The 10901-nt window shown below is 42.4% G+C and overlaps 1 protein-coding gene across 2 annotated transcripts in view; it reads right to left on the reverse strand.

Annotated features, from left to right (window-relative positions):
* Positions 1 to 780: 780 nt before the first annotated feature.
* Positions 781 to 10901, reverse strand: part of neurl1b (neuralized E3 ubiquitin protein ligase 1B) — a 23099-nt gene continuing 12978 nt past the window's right edge. Inside the window, exons 1-6 of one of the 2 annotated variants that reach the window (XM_023402209.2) lie at positions 10516 to 10803; positions 6174 to 6418; positions 5748 to 6081; positions 3347 to 4087; positions 2392 to 2517; positions 781 to 1732 (exon numbers count right to left, since the gene is read on the reverse strand). In XM_023402209.2, the coding sequence (XP_023257977.1) occupies positions 1485 to 1732; positions 2392 to 2517; positions 3347 to 4087; positions 5748 to 6081; positions 6174 to 6418; positions 10516 to 10546 (1725 nt within the window). In that variant the 5' untranslated portion in view covers positions 10547 to 10803 and the 3' untranslated portion in view covers positions 781 to 1484. Of the gene's footprint in view, positions 1733 to 2391; positions 2518 to 3346; positions 4088 to 5747; positions 6082 to 6173; positions 6419 to 10515; positions 10804 to 10901 lie in introns of those variants that run through there. The other variant, XM_087172899.1, reaches the window with a different exon arrangement.

The raw sequence follows: 10901 nt of genomic DNA on the forward strand, positions 1-10901 counted from the left end.
CTAGAAAATCAGATGAAGGAAGTTCAGAGAAAACCCAAGATGAAATCTCTATGGAAACGATTCCTCCAGCTCTTCAGAGGAACTGGGTGGACCGAACCTTTACCAGTCACCCCTAACCACTAATCCTACTCCGAACCCCTATGAGCTCTTTCCTTCAGCTCTCATTCTCTCCTCCCTCCTTACCCTCCCCAACCCCCCATGATCAGGACTGAAGTGTTTGCATGTTCTCCCCTTGTCCGCGTGGGCTTTCTGCTGGTTCTCCACTTTCCTCTCGTACTCCAAAGATGTGATCTGATTACATTGTCAATAAAAAAAAAAATAGCACAAAAACATTTCGACTTAATATGAAGTGACTCTAGAGTCTGTTTTCAGCTGTACTGTATCTGATACCTTTCATATAGAGGGAAAAATGTCCCTCAGTGATTGAGGTTTTGTACTGCATCAAAGCATTCTCATACACATTGGAGTAGTGCAACTTTGCAATGAGGATATGGGCATAAAAAATATGTAAATAATATCTTAAACCAAGGCATGGCAACTTTTTTTAATTCAGTTTTCAAATTTTACTCCCAATAATTGTTGGTAGTAGTATCTTTAAATGTAATAGCCTTCAGTCTGAAGTCTGATTGCTCATTACTAAGAGATCCTTCACTCAGGTGAAAAAGCGAATGGATCTTTAAAGGCTAAATAAAAGGGATTGTTGTGAACTTGTTTCTTTACATTCTCTTAAGTGAACCTTCAGAAAAAGTTGTATCAGTCTTATTATTGAAGCTAGACACATTTTAATCACATCCACTTTTAATAATCTCTCACTGTGCAAAACCAGATTCTACATTTTACACTTTCCAAACAAACTTTCCCAAACATACTTTTCTTAAAGCACGCCACAGGACACACTTACATACACTTACATCTTTCCACTTACTGTTATAGCCTTTATTGCATAAATTCTGTATCTGTGTGCCTTTTTCACCACAAGCTTTCATAACTGTACATTGAAATATGGCTAGGATTGTTAGCATAATTACTTGGACACACAATGTGACAAATATCTAAGGCACTAGAAGTCATAGACTACGGTCCGCATATTCTGCTGAAGCACACATAAATCTAGGACAACCGGGGTAAAGACAAAATATTCACAGCAGGCTTTTCTGCTCAGCAAATACATGTGACACAAGAGTAATCACATGGAAAATACAAAATGGGAGCACATGATTCATCTCTTCTTCCATAGCCAAAATATAGAAGCTCATGTATGCAGTCTATGTATTACGATGAGCTTCGTCACAGTTCTGCGTGTGAAGAGCCTGGTCTATCTCCAGATATGATTTACCCATACAAAATGGGTATATAGGCACATTTATGTCCTGGTGTGGCTAATCTCCGGATAGGGTCAAGATCCTGTTCAACAAAGCCTGAGAAGGGGAAACAGGGGGCATCCGGCATTGAAAGTCACAGCACCTGTTTAAACATCTGGACCATCATGGCCGATATGTTTTGATAACATCTTTGATAGGCCTCCTGCATATTGGACAGCAGGCATTTATCTGTCTCTTCAGCTTCAGCCCACAGTCGTTGCAAAGACACATGTGTCCACAGGTGTAGATGACGGTGTCCACCTCTTGGTCGAAGCAAATGGTGCATTCTCCGTTTTTTCCAGAAGGGGGCAGTTCAGAGGCAGTGAGCCTGGGAGAGATGGGAGGACTGAGAGGGGAGCTAGGAGCAGTCACTAGATGAAAAGAAAGGAAAGAAATGTGGGTCTCAAAACGCAGCAGACATGGATGTATGTGCACAGATAACTTCAGGTCTGCAATACCGTTTCTTTTACATACTTAATTCTCATGTAGCCGATGTACTAGGGCTGCACCTAACAGTGATTTTTATAATCACTTAATCGGCTGATTATTTTCCCAGTGAATCGTTTGGTCTATATAACATCACAAAACAGTTGATAAAAATGCCCACAACTTCCTAGAGCCCACTTGATGTCATTATATGTCTTGTTTTGTCCAACCCACTTAGTTCAATTTACTAGGAAGGAATTTTCATCTTTGAGAAGCTTAAACAAGAATTGCTTTTGTTTTTTTCCACAAGAAACCTAAACGATTGATTATGAAATAGTTGCAGGTTAGTTTGATTGACAAATCAATTCATTTACTAATTACTGCAGTTCTACAATGTACCAAGTCATGGAGGAATATCTCTAACAGTGTCAAAATCTGTTGTTGCTACTTCAAAAATAAGACAAAACACCTTTTCCAAGACTCGTTTAGTGTCACATACTATACGGCCCAAATGATCTACACCAAGAGCCTTCCTGCTGTGATCCCATGAGGGTTTCTATACGAACTGTAACATTAGGCATGCCGTTAACATTTGGTAACGTACCCAGAGAGGATTCAGAAGCAGAGGAGGATCTGTTGACACTGAACGCCAGATCTGAGTCACTGTCATCTGGACTGCTGCTCTGGGAGGTGCTGGGGGATGTGGAGGGAGGACTGGACTGCAGTGTTCCTGTGCCACAAAGATAAATACACATCAACAAATACCAGATAATTAGACTCATGTAAAGCCTTTAATTGTGACATTGAGACAATCTGTATATTTAACTGTAATTGTTATCATTTCAATACAGTGTGTCCTTGAATTGTTTGAATGTACCGCAAGAGTATAAGGCGTTACGCTGGCTGGCCTTAACCAGTCGGATTAGATATTTGTATTACTTGAAGTTTCATGGGATGATTGTCTTTCAGCTGTTTGAGGATAACATTGTTGGATCAGAAACCAGTGAGAATGGGATCTGAGCTGATGGGAGTTTATGTGGGAGTGGTGGGAGTAGGACAGATAGGTCACAGCTCAAAGCTGAACAGGCAACATGCAGACATAAACTACTCAACTGCATTCCTTTAGTCTGGGAAAAAATAAATTGCAGGGGCTGCCTGGACTCAAGAATAGCCTGTGTGTCCTTTTTGGGCATTGATCATGTTTATATTAAGGCAAAAGTTTGACATTTTTGGAAATACCTGCTTTCTGGTGGACAGCTGAGTTAGAAGATTGATACCACTCTCATGTCTGTCCATTACATAACTTGGTGCCTGCATTACCCATAATGCAACGGAACCACTGACAGTTAGGTCGGAGATTTGGGAGTGGCTATTGTAGCCTTGAGTCGCTAGCCTTAAGCAGAACAGTCTCATCTAATTACAACAGTTGCACAAATAAAATTGTAGGGTATGTTATTTTAGGAATTGAATTCAAACAGAATAAATAATAGTTTGGTTTTGGTTGTGATATCACCCCTGTGTGTACATCGTGTTGGCTGCTGTAAATTCATTCGGCTTACCTAGTATCCTGAGTCTGTTGACAGCCCCATGCAGGGTGAAAAAGGCCCACAGAACCTGAGAGGAATCCACGCAGAGCAGCCTGCCACGCCCCACTCCGTTCACCCCGTGATGCACCTCTCCGCTGGGCAGCACACTGAAGCTGAGCACGTCTCCAGAGCAAGGCATGGGAAAGTCCCGGTGCACCACCCAATACTCTTTACGGTCCAGGAGAACCTCAGGGTCTGCTGGCAGGTCCCCGGCATGTAGACTAGCTGGGTCACAGGATGTTAAACCAAACAACAGCGCCCCAAAGTAAGGCAGACCCAGGTGGCCAACTTCCACGTACAAAGTCTCACCCACATGCAGCGGCCGGTCACTGAACACCAGAGTCCGACTGCTGTCCAGAAAGTGGATGCAGGCGGCTGAGCGGTCTGCAGAGAGTATTACATCAGAGCCACGGACAGGGTGAAAGTGCAAGTCATTGTCCAGCGGGGAAGGAAGGCCCCGGACAACCCGGGGGACGCTGAATCCAGTGGAGGCAGATGAGGAAGGTGTGGAAGAGGAGGAGGTGGAGGAGCAGCAGGGGATGAGCTGAGTGTAGTTATTGAGCTGGAGGTTGGCCATCTTGGCAGCGGCAGTCTGGTTGTTCTCCAGCTGATTGTTGCTGTAATTGGCTGAGTCGTGGCTACTCTGAGGCAGATAGGCGCTCAGACGGGCCGCGCTCAGGCAGCTGGATCCCACACTCTCAGCAAACGTGCTTTCTGTGGCGGAGAAGATGGACAAAAATGTACGTGAGTGAGACATAGTATCATAGATCTTTCCCAAGCTTTTCTCCCAAGCATTAAGCTTTGAGATTTTAATTGCACATGTTGCTGCATCTTTTTTTGTTTGTTTTTGCCCTATGTGTGTTTTTTTTTTTTATAAGGGCCCAACTAATGATTAATTTCATAATTGATTACTTTCTCAATGACTTGATTAGTCGATAAGAAAACATGCCTATAAAGCATGAGAAAACTGAAAAAATGTCCATTACAATGTCTTAAGGAGCCTAAGGAGACATCTTTAATGGTTTTGTTAACAGTACAATATTCAGTTTACTGTCACAGAGGACAAAGAAAAGCAGCAAATAGTCACTATTAAGAAGACAGAACCAGGGAATATTGGCATTTTTGCTTGGGGAAAAGAGAGCGAAAAAAAAATTAACATATAAAATTATGAAATAATATTTCAGCAAATTTTCATTATTTGTTACAAATGTGTTTACTGCATGTCCATTACCATACTGCTATTTGATACTTTTCCCCACTGTGACAGCAAGATGAGAAATACAAGATTAAACATCTTTGGTGCAGTAAGCCACTGGTCACTATCAAGGTGCTGGATAAAACACATTGATAGACATTCCTAACAACCAATCAGCAATTCAGACCGAGAATCTATGCTGAGAGCCCTTCGTATGGCATGTTGAGATGTTTGTTGTGAAGCGTTTCAGTACAAATAAGCTGTGTCAACAAGCAATTTATTTTACATTCACCAGTTTATTTACCTCCCTATTTAATTTCCTTTCTTCTCTAAACTCATGCACAGATACATTCATACACAGAGTTCATAGTAGAGCTGAATTTTTCTGTGTATGAGGGGCTGATATAAACAAGTATGACACTAGTAGTCCTGCTGGAGCAGTTGCGTGCACTGGCCCCTCACCAAAGCTCCTGGGATCTGCGTCTTGACCAAACATGGCCATTGCTCCTGTCAGACTGAAGATAAACACACCCAGTGAGTACTAGAGGGAACCGCAGGGGAAAGGGTGATGGAAATGTGGGTGGCGTAGAGGGAGAAGGAGACAAAGCGCGGGAAAATGATAGTAAGGGAGAGCGTTAAAGGAGAAGCGGGGGTAGTGATTAGGAGTGAGAGGTTCAAGAGGAACTGACTGGATGACATTCTGTTAAACAGTGACTAGTTTTGTCGCACGTATCATTGAATCATAGAGCCGCCCCAGGCAGCTCTACCTACTCCCACTATGTTGGCCTGTGCTGCTGCAGAGCTTTGTGGCACAGCTGCTCTCTGAACTCACAGGAAGCTGCTTAAATTAGCTGTGAATGTGTTGACATTATAAAAATAAGTTTAAGGGTTGTCAAAGCAATGGTCAAAATACATGGCCTTCGAGCTGACAGATGAAGTTGATTACAGTCAAAAAAATATCCTTAATTCAATACAAACTACCAGGGATGTATGCAATTACTAATGACATATTGTGTAAAGATTCGTCAGCAGTCAGTTGTGAAATCTGTTCCTCTCACTTCCTTCTTGTATATGAATCAGCTACCTCTCGCCTCTCTCAGCTGCAGTCATGAAAAAAACAGTAAGTAATCTAAAGGAGTGTTTTCACAGAGTGAGTGAACGACATGATAAAATGCTCACCGAGCAGCGTGACCTCCTGAGTGATGCCGTAGATATCTACGATGGCCCAGAGGGGACAGCCAATGCTGAGCCCACAGTGGAAGAGGATGGGCTCTCCCTCATTGATGCTGTAGAAAACTCTTCCATGGCGATCGGCCCAGAATGACAACACGTTGTCCTTCAAGGCCAGTCTCTCAGGCAGAGCTTTGGCCCAGTAGCCGGGACGTGTCACCAGGTCTGGGCAAGCGTACTTGGGGATGTCGGTAGCAACCAGTTCACTGGGGTCCAGACTGGTGAAACCAAAGCGTAAAGCTCCACTCCAGCCAGTGTGCACACCAGTCAGACGAAGACGCATCTGAACGAACAGCAATGATGTAAATACACTTTTATTCTTTAAATCTGTATCACTTAAACACAGGGTGAGTGAAGAAAGAGATGAAAACAAACCTTCTCATAGAGGTGCACAGGCCGATGGCTGAATGTGATGCCATTACAGAAGCTGTTCTTGCGAGTGGCTCGGCGAAGCTGCCCATCCAGCCTGATATTCTTGCCTTTGGCGTGGGGGTGAAATCGGGGTGACTCCACATTGATGCTGACCGGAGGAGCAGACGTTCTCCTCTCCACACCTGCCCCATTGTTAGGCAGGGTGTAGTACTGCCTGCTGGCCACCGGGCGGGGTTGCAGAGTCGCATCTGTAGGTGCAAAAACATCAGGAGTACAGTGAGGGAAGAGAAACCCATCAATGATTCAAGCTGATCAATTAAATTAGAGGACCAACATGGTATGTGAACAGCTGGTCTGCTTTTGTGTGACTCAGACAAGGTCAAGATAGTAAAATTAGTGACACCAGCTGCTGGAAAAAGAGGCAAACATATCCACACACAATAACTCGTTTGCAAGTGGGCCATGGCAGTTGGTTTAGAGGGCAGAGGCCAGTTATGTGAAGGAGCCCACAGTCTCACCCACTTCCTTCCCCACACTGACACTATGAAGCCTCTCTGCTCCTCTCTACAAAGTACAAACAAGTACACTCAATAGTCTCTTTTAGTATGTAACCCACATTTACAGTATAAAAAGGCAAACTGTCCCAAATCAGTCCTCTTACCACATCCTTATGGGACATTTATACCACAGAACTGAAACAAGGTACATTTAGACAAAACTCTGATGTATATATTACTGGGGAATATTTGAGCAAAGCTAATATTAGTTGCATCACAGAAGAGAGAAACGTAAAAAAAAAAAAAAAATTTTAAAGTCAGAACGTTGCAAAAGACACGATAAGTCTTCCTCTTATTTATGGGCTACACACCCCCTTGGCCTACAGCATAAACAAACCCTGAATAGCCCTTTTCATTCCTCCACAGTTATCTTCAGAAGTGGAGAATGAATCACGCAGTGCCTAGTCAGTAAAGAAATACCCAAATAAAAGGCTTAATCTTCACAGGAGTTAATGTCCTACTTGAGGAAAGAATTTCTTGATGAGCACCGCAAAACGAATTAACAAGGATCTGAAATCAAACAAGACACACTGAACATGGGCTTAAATGAGACTTGGATTGCTTGGGTTTAATATTAAATACAACTAAAGCTGTAGATGAGTGTTTATGGTATAGACTGGCTGAAATCCAACATTCAAAGGGAGGCTATGTTTCTATTCTCCTCCAGGGCCACAGAGTGATTACATTTCTGTTTAAAATTCACTGTGATCTGCTGTAAAGACAATAACTCAGTGAAATGTTCCACAGTACATTTCCTAAATTAGACATTATCACTGATTATATTCTAAACTATGAAGCAGCAGCAAGAACATCTGTAACATCTCAAATGATGTGCGGGTGCCCCTTTCCTTTCTGCTCGGAGAATTTGGCTTTGGAGGGAGTAAAATATACCGTGCATGGAGGAAAACATGTTGAGGGTTAGCCTACAGGCTCAACTATCTCTCTGACAGAGTGATGTACTGCGAGTCTGCAGTCAAGGGACCGACAGTGAGGACTGATATAGACACTTGCCACTATTAGATGAAAGGCATAGTACAATAGATCATGAAGCGAGGCACAGCTCACAGCGTAGTCAATGTCAGCCCCAGTTTGTACTCCTCGTATATGACCATTACTTTCGAGTCACATGAAGAATCACGAAGAATAAAGACGAATAAATAGACAGTTATGTTTGAAAAATGCAGATCGTCATTGGACAGCAATATGGAGCATTTTCTCAATGAGCGGATCCCCATTTTGTTTGTCTTGAGCACACGCATTTGTGCGCGTGGATGGTGTGACACATTCTTTCCAACGGTTTCATACTTTCACTGAACTAAAGGTGGCGCTAATTCGCCAAGAAAAGCAGCAATTCACCAACAAAGCTGGAAAAGAAGAAGACAGCCGGCAAGAAAACATGAACGTAAACAAGTTTCAAAATGTTCATAAATCAGCTCTGTAAAAGTTTTATGAGAAGAAAACATTCAACATATTTATTAGACCGTACAGATACGCACAGTGTTTTGGTGAACACTGAACTCTTTGTTTACGAGATAACTCTATAGGGCACCTTTAAAGAACTTCACAATCACCTATATTGATCTATATTAATGTTACTTTATATTCTATTTTCAAAAAAAATATATGCTTTAATATTTTTTCTAGTGTTGCACAAACAGAGCAAAGATACATGTCATTTTCAGCTTCCTGGATAGGAAATGTAGTTGAAACTTCTGAAGTGGATTTTTATTGCACAGCTGAGAGAATATCAGATGGTTGAAGGAGTCTTTTGGAAACTGTGACTCGAATGTAATTCTGGTACATAAGAGGTAAAAGTGGGACTGGGTCAATGTCAGCGATGGATGAGTACTCAGACTCCCCTTTTTTCCCCTAAAGGTTGATGTTAGACTTTAAGGCAAGCCTCTTTAGTGTACTGTCAGGAGTGCACTGAACAGCAGTGTCAGTGATACCCGATGGTTCCTGTAGCTTGGACCGCCCAAGTGATGAGAACAGCAGAGAAACAGAGACTGGTCCAGGCAGCTGACCAGTAAAGCTCAGCTGAAGTTTGGAGGTTGCTACGGTCAAAAGCAAATTTCACATAGAGTATATTTCTGCTAGAACTCATGTTGTCCAATTAATTTAGGAAAGAAACATTTGGGTATCGGGAACGGTGTCTCCCTGTTATGAATGAAAGAAAATGCACAAATGAATGCAATCATAAGACTGCACAAGACACACTGCTGTACCAAGGGAAGCTTTTTGAAATGTAAAACTGATTATGTGCATTCGTCAGAGTTATCTGTGGCTACGAGATGATCAGACTCTTTATTCTCTTGTATCTCTAGGCTGTATGTAATCACCATACTGTAACTCATTCACTGTGCAGGACATGAAACTTGGTGCATCTTAAGGGAATTTCATGGTCTATTTAGTTGCATCTTTGTCTTTAGAACTTGCGAAAGTGAATGTGCTGGTAAAAACACCTAAATTACATCATTTGAATTTCTTTCTATAGCTGATGTAATGACTTCTTCATCACATATAGGTCTGCAACATAACTCTGAGCGGTGAGAAAATTAACCTATAAAAACCTCCTTTCTGGTATATTGCGCACATTTCTTCTATACTCCCATAAAACACAGATATTTTATTAATTCCATGTTAATTGAAACCATACAGTGCAAGCAATAGGACCCAAGCTGCTCTTGCTTCTCTGTGACTAACTGTTCTCAGTCCAAACCCTGTGTCAGCTGGCTCTGGTGGAAGTAACCACATCATTTAGCCGCCGAGTGGGTCTGTTGGGGGCGTGGGAGTGTGACAGACATTAAATCAAAGTGATATGGGGAACTGATTGTCAAGTAATACGTTTTGGTGTCATGACAAAGTGGTTCGGAGAGTCATATTCTAAGAGCTCATAATGACAGCTTTATGTAAAAACCCAGGCTGACAATCAAGTCACATTGAGGAATAATTCCCTGGCAATCACTTGAGGTTGTAATTTACATAAGACAGTTTTGATACTTGGCATCACTGAAGAACATTACCAAGCATTACCAGGCAATATAGCTGTGTATATTTACAGTATAACATTTGTTATTGGTACTCTATCTGTCTATGAATTAACAATGTTGTACAAAAGAGGCAAAAAATGTGTTCCTGTCCAAAATAAAAGCCAGTTTCACAAAGAGTAATAAAGACAATGCTTCTGCAAATGACACAAAACAAGTAAGAAGGAGGCAGCAAGCAATCCACAGTATGACACTCAAAAAGCAGAAACTTAGGAGCCGTTTGATGCATAAGATACTTTGATTTCAAGTAATTTGGAAATTGGTCATTTGTCTGTTACAATCAGAGATACAATGGATTTGAAGTTCCAATGCTGAATAATATTTGATGTGAATTATCATAGATCAAGCTCGATCTGTTTACTGAGCATTGAATTGGCTTTGGTTGATGATGTATCCTTGCATGCTTTAGGCAGATCGTCAACATTTGCTTTTTTTTTTTTAATTAAGGCTGCATCGCTTGTTTGGATTCTATAAATGATGGGTGGAAGGTGAATTTGCAGAGAAAGGCGGCTGCTGGAGCGCTCGCTTGGACTCGCTCCCTGGGAATCACGCTCAGCTCCCCCGTGATGGGAAGCGCGTCTCTACGCAGAGCGAACACAAGTATAGCCTCGAGGAATTAGGACAAGCCATGTGTATCTTCCCGCTATCAGGCTGTTTCACACAGGCACCGCTCCGTGTGCATATATATGTGTGTGTGTGCATTACAAGCCGCGTGAATGATAAATGAATAACAAGTCTCACCTATTAAAGGTTTAGGTGTCGTATTCCCCATTATATCCAGAAATTCCTCGCACCGGCTGACAAGTTAATTCCGATTGTAATATTTCTCTGTCCATCCATGTATCCTCGATCTGATGAGTATCTGCCTGCAACCAGTTCAGTCTGAGTATCAGTGCCTTCAAATCGCGCTGTATCTCCCCGCTGAAGCATGGACACGCTCTTCTTAATGTCAACCCCAAGCCGCTGCGACAGGCAGACACCTCCAACTGGCGCACAGCAGCCCCCTCCTTTTAGTGTAGGCTCCCCTCTGCACGACTTTAAAGACACAGTGAGCAGAACCCCCTCTCACCCCCACCCCCCACCCCCACACTCAAGCATCACAGAACCTCTGAATAATTCATTTAATA

The sequence above is a fragment of the Seriola lalandi genome, unplaced genomic scaffold (genome assembly GCF_002814215.2).
Source record: "Seriola lalandi dorsalis isolate HSWRI2012SDOR001 ecotype SW California unplaced genomic scaffold, Sedor1 jcf7180002053898, whole genome shotgun sequence".
Classification (NCBI taxonomy): Eukaryota; Metazoa; Chordata; class Actinopteri; order Carangiformes; family Carangidae; genus Seriola; species Seriola lalandi.